Source organism: Nematostella vectensis, chromosome 7 (assembly GCF_932526225.1).
Source record: "Nematostella vectensis chromosome 7, jaNemVect1.1, whole genome shotgun sequence".
NCBI lineage: Eukaryota > Metazoa > Cnidaria > Anthozoa > Actiniaria > Edwardsiidae > Nematostella > Nematostella vectensis.
Genome location: NC_064040.1, coordinates 8,631,360 through 8,646,646, shown reverse-complemented (window position 1 = coordinate 8,646,646; position 15,287 = coordinate 8,631,360). Strand labels below are relative to the sequence as shown.

Here is a 15,287-nt window from a genome sequence, read left to right as displayed (position 1 = left end):
CACGCACTCTACGCCGTCTTGGAGCTTCGGTGCGCGGATATTTGATCAGAAACATTAGTATATCAGCGACTGTATGACTAGGCGATCGGAAATGCTCGGCCACAGGATGCACTTTTCTATTGGAGTCTGAAATGGTGGGGTTTTCCCTGAATCTTTTTGCTGGTAATCTCTCAGTCTCGCCAATATATATACGTCGTTATTTACCAGCTGGGAGGTCCGTACGAAAAATACCGTGACCGAGGGCTTGAAAATACTATTATTAGTATTACTAGTATTTTTAAGGTCGAGGTCACGGTATTTCACGATACGGACCGACCCTTAGCTGGGAAATAACATATTTATTTTTTTCCTCAATAGAATTTCCAACGTTGTTTACCTTACGGGCTTACGGTTGCACGAGGCGAGGTTTCGCTTCTGACTTTCGTCGATGTTCGTGAAGATTTTTGTTTCCACACAACGCTTTAAATCCTCTAGATATACAGAACCTTCAAGCTGGTTATTCAGGTAAATTCCTAGAGTGATTGTCGTTTTTCTTCGTATGAAGAGACGATTTGCTGCCTTTTTTTATCCCAAATAAACTTTCAGCAAACTTGAAATTGTCGCGCGCGTTGCAAAATCATTATGGCGGGAAATCGTCAAAACACAGGGAGTTTGAAGCCGATTGTCCGTAAAGTCAATGATTCTAGATAAAATGACAATATAAAATGCCGTTTTAGTGTTTAAGATAACCTCGGGAGTAAAAATCCAGTTTCCGATGGGCATTTTACAAATCAACTCACTATTTCGAGCTTTGGAGGTGAGCGGGACGGTATCGCGGTGTCCGGATCGTAGGATACCGGCCCTCAAGGGAGCCAATCAGAGCGCGCGATTTGATGGATACTGGACCCCGAAAAAAATAAGTGGTTGATATGTGATCACATAGACCCGGTTTTCGTTGTATATTTTATCCTGTATCCAGTTCCATAAAGGAAGACTATACATGGTAAGTATGAGCCAGGCTCAGAATTGGTTGAGGAGGGGTATGGGAAAAGGATATTATTTGACGATCCTTCAATAAAATGACCAACTTTTTGCCGGCCAATGGAGGGGAGGGGGCGCACACTTCTTGGAACTTGTGCGGAGACAGGCATGGATATCAGGAACAAAAAACAAGGTGCTCAGAAACACCGAAGTAGCCAATAGCATAAAAAGGGGAAACTCATCAGCTCATCACAATAAAATGTTACGTCTGTTTGAGAAATCGAAATTGCGTCAGGGCAAAGAGCTCCCCCACTCGCCCCCAATAACTTATGCTATCCAGGCGCGTACACAGGGGGGTGCGCAGGGTGCGCGCGCACCCCCCCCCCCCCCCCTTGGCAACCAGAAATCTTCAAATACTATGTTATAACTGCGCACCCCGCTCGGCCAATCCTGGAAACGCGTCTGCTATCTACTCCACGGGGTTCAAGTGTTGTTCCTTACGCACTATCTTTTACACAGATTAGACACAAGCCATTTTAAGTGACTATACAACAAATATTAGACCACTGAAGCCTTATTTTTTCATTCAGCGTCGGATATTTTAGCTAACAACACGACGCAAACTTTTTGCTTATTCTTTTCTTTATTCCTTTTTTTCTCCAGAATCTTGTATCAGTATTTGTGTTTTCCGTTCCATTGCCAATTATATTTGGCCATGCGGGAGTGTTTTGGCTTGTGGGACGTCAAAAAGCCAATATTGCAAAGTGCTATTAAACAGCATTTTCCTGCACTTGCCGGATTACCGAGAAGTGGTCACTTATCCATGTATCTTCTACTAGAGCGAATATCCCCCTAGATCAATCAATACGATGCAACGCCGTGCACCATTATATCTCCTCCCTTTGACAACGACGAATAAAGCTGAACTAAACAATAATTTAATTTATTTGATTTTGTTAATTTCAACTACTGTTCGTTTTCTTGTCGCTGTTGTGTTGATCTTCCTTTTAGCGACTGATAGCAGTCCAATTCTCTCGCCGCGGCGCAAATTGTTTTTGTGATGCCTTCCATCTGAAAGAATAACGAATACGAGCTTTTGAGCTTTTTTAAAAAGAAATTGAATAAGTCCTCAGTTGGCGCAAGGTCTAAAGGTTGGTTGTGACAAGGCCTGATGCATGGCAACGATAAAGCAGGCGCGTATCTAGGATGGGTACGCAAAATCGTTTTAACGAGGTAAAGGTCGACTTATGATGGCGAGGGAGGGGCCATTCAAGTCCATTTATTCCCGATGACATTACCCCAACTTTAAATACTTTTTTGATGTGCGCATGTGTGTGTTTTTGTTTATAAAATTAAAGTTCAACGTAAAAATGCAATTCTGTAATTCGCTGCCATACACTTTCAAATTATGTTTAAAATCATATCGTCATATTAAGGGGAACAATCTCCCATCTCTTTAGAAGCCTTGTGTTTTTATTGTCTTTCCAACCATCATGAAAATACAGAAATTTATTATATGAATAGTAGTGTTTTACCGCAAACTTCCGGAAATGTTAAGTCCTATGCACTGACCCGATCCATGGGTACGAGCGGGGAGAGGAAATAAATAGTATTTCAGCATACAATCCCAACCACTGTTAGATAATCAGCTAATGACTCGAAAATTTATCATTTCGTTGTCAATTCGAAATGAGATGGGATCGAGCTATGAAAAAAAAGGCTTATTTTCTAAAGTATTTTATAGATCTTTAGAGTATTTTTTTTTAAAAAAAGGTCATATTATTAGATTGATTGACAAATGCACATAACGAAATTTTTTGAAGATTCATAATAAAGTGTTTTTTCTTACCTGTGTTTGCACATTAGAATACTGAATGCTTTTCTTCTTGCCCGATCCTGATGGAATAAATCCAAGCCCTGCCTCACTTTGATGAACCAGACTAACAACAATTCCACATAACACCACCAAGGCAAGCGCATTTCTGCGTATGTCCTTCATTGTCCAGCTCTATAACACTGACCCGCTTTCGGTATTTCGTGTTGGAGTACTCTGGCCGGTAGAATATTCAGAGTATAAGTACTCTTTTCTCAATTCTTTTTTCGCATGTATTGTCCTTGGACACAAGTACAGCTGTTTTGCCTTTTTCTTGGGATGAAAAGGCGTGGATACTTAAACGCCCTCGACAATTTGAAGTTTAGAGCTCCTGTAATAACTTGAAGCACTCATAATATGGTGTAAAGGCGCTTAGAGTCTATTACGCTTTAAAGCGTATCAAGCAAAAGTTTCCAGACATATGGGGACATCAAATTAAATGAAAATTAACTTCTTTTTAAGGTTTCCCCAAAAGAGACAAATTAAATGACGGCATATAAATAAAGTTCTGCTTAAATTCTGAGAGACTGTAACAATACAATAGTCGTTAAAGAAACGACAATTGTAAACTAGAGCTATAGTGCTGGATTTGTGCCCGCAGATAGAGTATTTGATATTGTAACTGACAATTTCGTGGCGCTTTCATCTGAGCTCTCTCTCTCTCTCACTAACACGCACGCACGCACACAAAAGGATAAGATTCTCTGTGTTATAAATTTCTCCGAATTTTATTAGCTCGAAATAAAAATGAAAATAGGTAGATATTGGCGCTTTTACAATTTCGGAAAAGTAAGTTAAATTTACAGTTTTCTTTTTTGGCGCAGGAAGTAGAGAGATAAGCATCTATGGTACCCTTTGTTTATTGTCAGGACCCATCACGGTATAAACCTCTATTAAGAAAAATTCACTTTTAGGGGTGGAAACGTCAAATTTTTAGACTGAGCCGTTCCTATATTTGAGCATTTTAAGGCTGAAAATGTCCTATAGGACGTTCTTCAATTTCAGTGGATTTGAAAATATAGTACCAAATGAATTATTATTAGGTAGAGAACTACACTAATTGATCAATAGCAATAATATTTCAGGTTGCCATAATGAACACAATTTATTCTACAAAAATTTTCAAAACAATATTTTTCTACTGTGAGCCTCGTCGGTGAAATTTGATGCTGGACGTTCTTGTAAAAAGTTTTTTTTTATAAAAAAAAGTAGACCAATAGTCGCTAGTACCAATCTAATTTTAGCTAATCAGGGGCGGATCCAGAATTTAAAAATAGGGGGTGGATAATGGCCTAATAGACGGCTTATAACTGATCACGTGGTCCTTCACATGGTAGGTCACGTGGATCTAACAATACTTCATGTTAAATTAGAAATGTCGCGTCCGCAAAGTCAAGCAGGCGAAGGAACATGGACTACCTCCTGTCCATCAAACATTTATTTTCTTTAGACCAAGTGATTTTTTAATTTTTCTACTCAAAAAGGGGGTGGATATCCACCCAATCCATCCCCCTGTATTCGCCCCTGCTAATTTATAGCATTGTTTCAAGAACAACAAGTTATCGCGATGGAATGACTCTCATCTTAATATAGAAAACTTAATATAGAAAACACTTGGTATAACACGCGAACAAAAGCTGAGGAAATCCATAGATCACTCTACAACAATGTTCCATGTGTCTCTTTATTAAATTACAAAGTGGTCTACAAATTTACAACTCGGCTCATCCTAAACATGCCTACAAATCTACGTGTATCAAATCACCTGGAAGTGCTCTTAATAAAAAATATAATAACTCTCTCATTGTGCTTAGTAATCGCCGTATGTACCGCAAGTGAAAAACAGCCCGTAGTTTCTTCCCATTTTCTTGATCGTATCCGGCATTGGCGTCTGGAACGTTTTGTCATAAGAACCCGGACCTGGAGTTTTCTGCGAAAGTAAGAAATAGTGCAACGTCAGAGCCACTACCAGGCGCGTACCCAGGATTGGCTGAAGAAGGTGTGCGAAGTCATAGGTATCATAGGGAGGGGGGGGGGGGGGTGCGCGCACCCTACAGGGATAGGTGGTTTCATGAGTATTTAGGACTGATATTACACGTTTTAAAAGGAGGGTGGTATTACAATTAAGGGGAGGGGAGACATTACAAGTATTTAGGAGGAGGCTGGTATTACAAGTATTTAGGGGAAGGTGGTATTACAAATATTAAGGGTAAGGTGGTTTTACAATGTACTCAGAGGATCATATGTATATAGAGGTTTTCAGAAACACCAAACCTTTCATAAACTTAGGCACACTGAAATTGCCAAGATGTAAAGCTGGTATTGACACTGCTAAAGGGGCATGAATCCACAATGTGCTGTTTTGAGAATTTCTTTGTAGTTCTTGGGGGAAGGGGGAGGGCTAGATACACAGGCTGGTGAGATTAGACCCTATTTTAATATCCTGTTTGCCCACATGACAGCCCATAGCCTAAAACACCTGATCAATACCGCTGAGGAAGTAATCAAGAGTGCATAAACAGGGCCAACATGATAGATGATAAAAACAATTTATTGTTAAACCCTCCTCCCCACATTTGTCATTTCCATCAAGTTTGCATAACAAAGATCATGGGGGCTTACCAGAACATGGGGTTGTTGAAATCTTGGAGTCCTTGATTTGAATGACGATGAAATCCTTGGCCCTTTTGGTAAAATAGGGTCTTTTGAAAGGTCATATTGCCCAGGTGGAGGGCCCTCTCTCTGTCGGAAAACATAGGCATCATAGCCTTAGTTTTTTTCAGGAAAAGTATGTTATAGATCAGATAATAATTAGTACTTACAGGTTTGAAGTAGACTGTAGGGAATCTGTGAATTTGGGACTTGAATGCAGGGTGTCTGATGAAAACATCAAAATTAGATAATATAGCCTGCGTGCTCTATTCTTTTTTAAAAACCTTTTTTAGAAAAGCACAAATTACAGGTAAAACTGTGTCTATTTGCATTCTTTCATATTAATAAAAACACTATAGTTTCCAGGGTTTTTCTCATGTCATTTTCATCATGCTACTAAAAGTAGCTTTTACTTTATGATGTGATCCTTTTAATAATTATTTTTTCACTCTTATTTGCTTTTTACTATGCTGCAAAGTAAAGTTTAAAACACTGTTGCCCTTGTTATTATGCTAGGGGCAAATCTATTATACTGTGACAGGAGACTGGAGGTTCTGCATGTCCATGAAGTCATTGAAAGGAGCAAGGATATATATTCATATCACTTAGAGACATTGACTTACTTTGATGGCAATTTAGGTACATATTGATAACCTCTATCATATGTGTTGGGGCTGATTTGACTATTGACAAACTCCTGCAATAAAAGAAATTAAAATGTTTTTTTTTTCTTTACCATTATCACAACCATATAATCCATTTTGTTTCTAATACAATATGTATGAGCTTTGCATGAAATACAGAATGTTTTGACCCTCTCTCAAAATGTTGTTTTTAATTAAAAAAGGTAAAATTCTTAAGTTTAAGGTGCAGAAACTAGCTCTAATAAAGGGCTTCAGGAATAATATTCCTTAATGAACTGGATTTGTCTAGCACATTTGGCAAGCTTGCCTGAGACTTGCATGCCAAATGGCAGTAGCTCAGATTGTGAACATAACTTGACCAAGTTTTCTAAATAAACACAGAGACTCAAAGGCACATTTCAGCCAAAATTTTAAAAAATTCCTAAATTTAGCCCAACAAACTACTGTTCCTCATACTTTCGAATTCTTGCTCATGACTTTAAAATTTGATGATCTTCCATGAGGGGTAGCGATGGGTATCTCAAAATTTCGAAAGTCTCACAAAAATTTCGCAAAGTCTAAGGAATTTTTACGCAAGTCTGGAGGTCTCATTTTTTCCAAAATTTTCGGGGTCTTGAAGCCTCACTTTTTTACCACTTTATTCTCTGATTTTTAACTGAATCTCAGGGTCCCAAATTTTTGTTAAACACCATCTGTTTTATGTTATCACCATGCTACGGATTTCCCCTTCTTTTTCATAGTGTAGCAAAAATTTATTATAACTTATTCTTTTTTCAACTGATGTTTATAACATGTGTACCTTGAGTCTCGGACTCCGTTTCTGAAACGCAGGTTTCAGTGCCTCGGCAAGTCTTGGATTTACCCATCGTTACCCCTTTCGTAAATATTGTACATTTCTCAATCTGGCAGCCTTCCTACCTTGTCTGAGTACCCGACTAAGGCACACGGGGTGTGATATCTGTCACATGCTCTGAAGCTGTACGTGACTTTCCTCTGGTCGAGCTTGTCAACAGATGTTGAATATTGGTAAAGTCCAGGCATTAGGGTGCTTCCTTTTCTTGATAAATCTGCATCTTTCTTTCTACCTGCATTCTTGAAGCCATAAGTAGGCTTTATTGGATTCCCCTCCATGTCTTGGACAAAATTCTTGATATCGTAAGTTCCAGGAACCGGTGTGTCCTGAAATCGTAATGATATCAGTCGTTTAATGGTGTGGGTGTGACATGCTTGACAATGTTTGGTGCTAATCTACGTACTAATTATAAGAAAACACTATCCTTTGCATTTTTTATACTTCAAAGATAAAAATGAGTCGCTTATATTGTAATTTGAATTTTAAAGTACTTCAAGGGGATATCAGCTCACTACTGAAACAAAGATCTTTAATTTGCATAGGATTATATAGTTTCTATATGAATACATGCACTGCTCAAGTCAAATCAATGGTATTAAACAAGATTTAGGGTCTTATGCATGTATCCCAAAAAGATATAATTTTATACAAAAAGCCAAATTTGCACTTGAAATACTTTTTTAAATGATGGGCATCAAATCAAAATAAACAATTTTATTATAATATGCAATATATCAAATGCAGCTTACAAAAGTGCCGCAAAGTAAAAAATATCAGAATGAGCTATAACGCCATGGCTACCATCTGCTAATTTTCACACTACTATTTGCTAGCACCAAATGTCTTTGTATTTGCTTTGTCATTCGCGCAGCATTCATGCATGAGGTCAGAAAGATGTCTAACTGTGTATATGACAATGTTCGATGGCTCTGTTTAAACTTGAAATCCAAAGAAAATTAAAAAATCAAGTTTTCTAACATTTAAGTATATAAGACTATAAGAAAATTGTGAATTTATAAACATATAAAGTCTGACAGCTTCCTTTAGCGTTTCGATATGCATTATCACTGCTATTGTTCTTGCAGAGATGCGGCAATACAAACATTGCGAAAAACAAGCACACAAACCTTTAGCGTAGAACGCCACCATTCTTCTCTATCTGTTATCGGTTCTTCGTAGTTATAAGGGCTTTTACTAGACCGCCCAGGCTGATAAAAACAAACGAAGACAACGTCAGAAGGAGTTGGGTCGATATTGAATCGACAATTAATCACAAATTTCTAAAGAAACAGGAAGATCATTGAGTTATTTGGGGTGTTCTAAGTGTGATACTACGCTACCTGAACTGAGGATCTAGCTCTTCTTGTGAATATAGGCGCTGTGGATGGCTTAGTTTTCTTTTCTTGTGTCATATTGTACGTTCTAAAGGCGCAATGTTCTTACTGTTTACAACGCATGGTCCAGGCTTCGCCGGGTGATCACCATGGAGACCACAGGTAGCCCAATTTTTAGAGATGTATGAAATGAGAGCTGGGCCAAGACTCCAAAGTTCTACCACTCAGAGGGACAAGGATTTTTCCGATTTTGCTATCTCAAGGGTATAAAATTCGACCCATTGCTATGTTTAACATTTTTTTCAGGGGCTCATAAGTATAGCCCCTGTTTTTTTATTCCGATTCGGTTACAAAATTGGGTGTGCTCGGAGGAATTTTAACCAAGACATGTCTTGGTTAAAATTCCTCCGAGCACACCCAATTTTGCTATCTCTTAGGGTAAGAATTTTTGTTGACCACGCCCAAAGTTCCATCCCGTACGATCACCCCAATCTGTCTAGTTCCTTCCACAGCCTCGCTTTCACGCTCTTATTACACATGTGTACGGTTACACGTGTTCCAGTAATGCTTTTATACACTAGAGAAACAGCGGATCAAGCTACTCGCTACAATGGCTTTCTTGCAGCCTGAAGGGGGGGGAGGGGGGGGGGTTAACCGCCCTAAACCCTACCCCTAGATCCGCTACTGAAAGCCGCTCCGAGGAAGTAGTACATAACTAATCAAATATGGACTTTGCGAAAGTCTACATACATCATCATTACATGATGAAATAAATGCTTGTTTATTCTTTATCAAATTTAATTCACATCCCATGGCTGTGCTTCTCTAGACATACAAGTTCAATTTTATCTTTTAAAGGAATTAATTCAATGTTATACGCTAGGCTTACTTGAAATGGTCCTGGACAGGGGCGTAGCTAGGGTGGGGGGGGGTGTGGCCTCCCCCCTTCAAGAGCCAAAAATACAGTGAGTGTATGAAACATTATTTAAAATACAGGCAACCTCGTTCCCAGGGTCCTCTCCCTTTCCTGTCATTTGGGTAGGCGGGAAATGGCCCTGGGATCGACCGGCCTTCAACACCCAGGATTACTAATACTAATACCCTTAATAATACCCTTTAAAATAAAAGCATGCTTAGAAGGAAGATAAACAGATAAATAGTTCCTCCCAGACAAAACAAAGAACAAAATTTAATTTAATCACGAATTTAATCCCGATTATCAATCTCGCTCCCAGAGTACATTCTTGCAAACGGCCTTTTACCTTGCCGCTGGCACAAAGGTACGTGGGCTCCGGTATAAATGCTACTATGCTCACTGAGATAACATTTAGCCCCGCTCCTCGGCACTTGAACAAAGACATACATGGCAGTATAAAACTAATTTTCTAGGACTGCAGAGCTCAGGATGTAATGGTGATAAAACATGCAAAGTGATATAAACAATCTTGGTTAAAATTCCTCCGAGCACACCCAATTTTGCTATCTCTTAGGGTAAGAATTTTTGTTGACCACGCCCAAAGTTCCATCCCGTACGATCACCCCAATCTGTCTAGTTCCTTCCACAGCCTCGCTTTCACGCTCTTATTACACATGTGTACGGTTACACGTGTTCCAGTAATGCTTTTATACACTAGAGAAACAGCGGATCAAGCTACTCGCTACAATGGCTTTCTTGCAGCCTGAAGGGGGGGAGGGGGGGGGGGGTTAACCGCCCTAAACCCTACCCCTAGATCCGCTACTGAAAGCCGCTCCGAGGAAGTAGTACATAACTAATCAAATATGGACTTTGCGAAAGTCTACATACATCATCATTACATGATGAAATAAATGCTTGTTTATTCTTTATCAAATTTAATTCACATCCCATGGCTGTGCTTCTCTAGACATACAAGTTCAATTTTATCTTTTAAAGGAATTAATTCAATGTTATACGCTAGGCTTACTTGAAATGGTCCTGGACAGGGGCGTAGCTAGGGGGGGGGGGGTGTGGCCTCCCCCCTTCAAGAGCCAAAAATACAGTGAGTGTATGAAACATTATTTAAAATACAGGCAACCTCGTTCCCAGGGTCCTCTCCCTTTCCTGTCATTTGGGTAGGCGGGAAATGGCCCTGGGATCGACCGGCCTTCAACACCCAGGATTACTAATACTAATACTAATACCCTTAATAATACCCTTTAAAATAAAAGCATGCTTAGAAGGAAGATAAACAGATAAATAGTTCCTCCCAGACAAAACAAAGAACAAAATTTAATTTAATCACGAATTTAATCCCGATTATCAATCTCGCTCCCAGAGTACATTCTTGCAAACGGCCTTTTACCTTGCCGCTGGCACAAAGGTACGTGGGCTCCGGTATAAATGCTACTATGCTCACTGAGATAACATTTAGCCCCGCTCCTCGGCACTTGAACAAAGACATACATGGCAATATAAAACTAATTTTCTAGGACTGCAGAGCTCAGGATGTAATGGTGATAAAACATGCAAAGTGATATAAACAAAAAGATTGGAAGAAACTTGTAAAAAAAATGGCAAAGTTTCAAATGAATCAATCAGCAATTTGTGCCCGAATACGCATATTCATAAATCTCGTCCATATGTTTTAATGTACGCTTGGTTTGTGCAGGTTTGTGATCACGTGATATGGTGGTTCAACATCAGAGAGCGCCTATTGTTGATGTCCTTTGAAGTTCGCCGGGTTTCCTCTACTAACTATGATCATCATCGTAGTACGGTTGATTGTTCCTTTTCAACCAAGCTCAATATACCACATGTGACAAGTGAGTTTGTCCTAATATACTTGTCTTAGCCTCAAATTTAAAAGGCTACAGGTCCTGATGGATTAAATGCACGTATCCTTGAGTAGGCTCATGCTGTTTGCTACCTAATGTTATGAACATTTAACATTCCATTGGAAAGGGCTTTCTTTAATATGCTCCCCATCCACCATTACTGACAGAATGTATTGCCAACTCCTCTTTGACATACTATACCTGAATTCATAGCTCTCACCATTAGCATTAGACACACACCTCACAGTTAAATCGCATTCCTTATTATTGTTGTCCTTTAAGGTAGCTCTAACATTAGCCGGAGCATTGCATGTTTTTCCTTCCTTGTCCATAGTGATTAGTTTAAACTTATATGTAACCAAGTCAACTGGGCACAAAAAGTAGTTTATGTGAGTTTTAAAAACGCCATTAGTACTATAATAATCCTCTAACTTTAAAACGCACTTCTGCGGGTCCACAAGGAAACAGGGATTAATACTGATACTCCCAGCCATTGATTCCCAATGACTCTCATCCACTACAAACTTGAGCTCGCCGCTTTCCCGTACTTTGTTTCTCATGACTTTATTCGCAGTCTCAGAATGGCGGGCTTTCAAATTGTTTTTGACAGACAAAAAATCAATGTCGCTTCCCTGTTTGCATAGGCGCTCTGTGAAAGCTACACTGCTGCAGGCGTTCCCCATGGCGACAGATACGGTGTCCTCTTGTGCGGCAAGCTGCTTTACCTTCCATTGGTAAACTTCTTGGATTCTGTCCATAAGGTTGGAACGCACATCCTCTAGAACTTTTATTTTCGTATCAATAAAGCTGTTAACTTCTTTAGTGACTGATGTGGTTGCTTCTTCTAGTTTTTGCTGCTCCGAGACGATAGCTGAATGCAAAAGTTCGATCTGCTTTGCAACAGCTTTTACCCTCGCGATTTCCTCAATGATGTTTTTTTTCTCTCGGTCGATCACTGTTTTCGGAAGACCATATTTGTGCTCACGATGGTTATCTATGGTGCATTCCTGGCAAATGAGCTCATCACATGTATCACAGAACAACTTGATTCTTTCTCCTTCATGAATGTGACAGAATTGTGGCACGCTACTTCGTAAGGTCCCCTTGTTTCTAATCTCTTCCATAGACTCTATATGATGGTGCTTCGTTACTCGTATCCGTCTGTGACTAGCGATACAAGCCTCACACATCAACTGGTAGCACTCCTCGCATCGCCCCCAAGCATGCGCATTAGCGTCACATGTTTCACATCCAGGGGGGCTGTCGGCATTTTCTTCAGACGTCAAGGCCAGGGCTGCGATGATGTCATTCGCTACAGTGTTGATCTTCAAGTTTGACACTTGTGAACAGGTGATCTACACACAAAATGACCACATACATATATTACTCGAGTTGAAATTACCTATAATCAGCCATCTTCAATACCCATGACTATATGATCAACTCTAGCTTGTGAATGGAACATCATTCCCAAGGTAACTACTTCAAGGTCATCCTAAAGGTACCTACTACAAGGTCATCCCCAAGATACCTACTACAAGGTCCTCCCCAAGTACCTCCCACAGGGTCCAATGAGGGGTACCATCCCCAAGGTACCAAAAGTCAATCCAAAATTTAAATTAGAAAAATGTACATTTACTCCCTGTTCCCGTAAGTCCTTAGACAATCACCAGTTTGGACTACATCCCTCTACCAAGCTTAAATATATGATGAGAACACATGAACTTACTTTTACTTCGTGCCGGCACTGAGGGCAGTATATTTCACCTTTCTTTTGGCATTGAGAAACTAAATCTTCAAGACACTTTTTACAATAGGTGTGAAGACACGGCAACAAACGGGGATCCGTGAAAATATCTAAGCATAACAAACAAGTCACATCTTTTTCATCTTTTTCCTGGGGTGTAGAGGTGGCCATAGCATCAGATGATTTTCAGCTCTAAGGACACAAGATTAAAATTAGCAAATAAGTCCCAAGCGCAAAGATAGTCCAGGACCAGGGGCGGATTTAGCTTTTTGCCAAGGGGGGGGGGGGGGGGGTTGACCCAAAAATTTTCGTCATTATTTTACCTTCGTAACGATTTCGGAATTAAAAGATACAATGAAAACAGTAAAAAAGACAGCCCAAGGGGGAGGGTAGCCCCCCCCCCCTCGTAGATCAGCTACCAATTTTGAGCTTTATTCTAGACCGTCAAAGTGAAACACTGATGTACCTAGTAAGCAGTATTCAAGCTTTACAACAGTGCTTTGTGGTCCTAATCTCTAATCCTTCCCTCGCTGTGCTGAAGCTAGCACAAATTGATGGTTGCTTGTATTTTCATAGTGCCCTACGAAATCACCAAGTCTATTCAGGGGCGTAACTGAGTGCTGTGCTGATGGATGTTTTGCAGGCAAAAGTGGATTCTTGGGGATTTTTCTCTTGTTTGGCTTGGCCTTGAAGAGAAAATAATTTTCTAATGAATCTGTCTTTTATGGAAAAATATAATTTTTTTTTTTTACATTGCTTTTTGGGTTTAACCAAATCAAAAAATTGTTTACATTGCTATTTGGGTCTGTATGACTTAGAATTGTTTTGTTTATTGGCTTTGAGGTAAAAGGACTATACAAACTGTCTAACTGTGGGGAGAAGCCTGTTGACTGATCATTCCATGACCAATTTTTCACAGATCTCCCAGAATGCTTTGCAATCGGTAATGGCATTAAAAAGATGATTCCAGAAGCCTTCAAGGAGTGGACATTGTGTTTTGAGGCGATGGAAATCGACCTTGTGGATCAGAATAAAGGTATCTATTTGCGTGGTATTTTGAGCGTTTTGTTGAGAGAGTAAATTCTGCTGTTTTTCCTTGTTCGATTTGAGAGTTTTCTTAAAACCTAAGCTATTATTGGCTAAAAGGTAGTTGCCATCATTTTGGTTGGATGCATACCTTCAAGACCATTTATCCCTTAGACTGATGCCTGAGTATCTTGATCTCATTGCGTTTAATTTTCATTGATTAATTTCTGGGGTTGTGGGTACTTCTCACGGCCGGTACAGGTCGGTTGAGGTGTCCATGGGTTTAAATATTAATAAACTAAGGATATTTATTTCGACAAAAACGATTCTACAGAGAAAACGTCCGCATCCTCAATTGGCTGTGAAACCGAAAAACGTCTTAAATTTATCAGGGAGAGCATTTTCACGTGCTACTTCTTAACTTTGACGTGCATTTTACGTGTGTTCTTTTAAGTGCATTTACTTTCCTTAATGCGCGTGATTTTACAAGAGTGAATTAACCTACAAAGGATTTGTGTAGTTTATACAGTTTATAAGTTTAGCTGGTTATCGTCTCAACGTACCTGAACAAGGGGCTGCTGGCAGGAATAGAGGAAATAACCTGGATGCACCAGAAAGCTATTGAATTCCACGCAAGGAGCCAAATCCTGCTTGTCCGTATTTCTTGACTTCTTGCTCCTTAAGCTATGTGTGGTTTGGCGTAGTTTGCATACTGCGCTTTCTATGGGTCATAAGCTCTTTTGTCCTCACACAAGTCTGCTATGCATCGTTGAATACATAAAGAACTGTTTTCAAGGTCTATCAAACACAGCACGCTCTACGTTTGGACTCCTTACGTTAAATTGTAATGCTCGCATTAATTTCTCTATATTTCTGATATTTCTTTCATAGCGATTTGTAACTTCCAACTACAATTATAAAGCCAGCACTACAGAAATGGTTGAGTCTCTAGGTTGGGACACTCTGGAAACAAGACGCCTCATGCTGCAACTATCAATGTTTTTTAAGATCAAAAACAACATAGTCAAAATCCCATTCCCGACAAGCATCCAAGAGAACACAAGAACATCCAGAAGGACAGATATAAGCTATAGACAGTTGCAAGCAAACGTAAATGCGTTTGGCATGTCCTTCATACCAAGAACAATAAGAACTTGGAACTTGGTATCTGGCGACATTGCGGCCCTGCCATCCTTACAGCTCTTTCAGGCCGCCGCCTTGCCTGCGTTAAGATCCAAGCAGGCCCCTGGCTATATGCGCCGCCTCTAGCCAGGGTACACCATCCCCCCTTTGCGTTAGCGAAAGCTATAAAAGGTTATAAACTTTAAGACTTTAAGACTTTAAGATAGTACATTACAGTGAGGACACAGAAAGCGGGCCATGCTGAACAACTTGGACCAATCAG

General features: G+C 39.8%; 2 protein-coding genes and 1 long non-coding RNA gene across 4 annotated transcripts; all 3 read right to left on the bottom strand.

The window, feature by feature from the left end:
- Positions 1-1,882: 1,882 nt before the first annotated feature.
- On the bottom strand, positions 1,883-3,337 carry LOC116618584. The gene is made up of 2 exons (XR_004296246.2): positions 2,810-3,337; positions 1,883-2,031 (listed from the first exon to the last, which is right to left on the bottom strand). It is a non-coding gene; the product is annotated as an uncharacterized LOC116618584 (long non-coding RNA).
- A 1,166-nt stretch (positions 3,338-4,503) lies between these two features.
- On the bottom strand, positions 4,504-8,481 carry LOC5513024 (protein STPG4). Its single transcript, XM_032382529.2, has 7 exons — positions 8,323-8,481; positions 8,110-8,190; positions 7,048-7,308; positions 6,109-6,182; positions 5,656-5,710; positions 5,456-5,575; positions 4,504-4,763 (listed from the first exon to the last, which is right to left on the bottom strand). Exons 1-7 carry the CDS (start codon positions 8,392-8,394, stop codon positions 4,644-4,646), a joined length of 783 nt encoding a protein of 260 aa, XP_032238420.2. The 5' UTR covers positions 8,395-8,481; the 3' UTR covers positions 4,504-4,643.
- Positions 8,482-10,135: 1,654 nt separating this feature from the next.
- Positions 10,136-14,751, bottom strand: LOC5513025 (tripartite motif-containing protein 45). 2 transcript variants are annotated; one of them, XM_032382526.2, is made up of 4 exons: positions 14,446-14,751; positions 13,323-13,436; positions 12,839-13,048; positions 10,136-12,464 (listed from the first exon to the last, which is right to left on the bottom strand). In XM_032382526.2, exons 3-4 carry the CDS (start codon positions 13,025-13,027, stop codon positions 11,208-11,210), a joined length of 1,446 nt encoding a protein of 481 aa, XP_032238417.2. In that variant the 5' UTR covers positions 13,028-13,048; positions 13,323-13,436; positions 14,446-14,751; the 3' UTR covers positions 10,136-11,207. The 2 variants fall into 2 exon arrangements, with proteins under 2 accessions (XP_032238417.2, XP_032238416.2); XM_032382525.2 differs by lacking the exon at positions 13,323-13,436.
- Between the last annotated feature and the right edge of the window lie 536 nt (positions 14,752-15,287).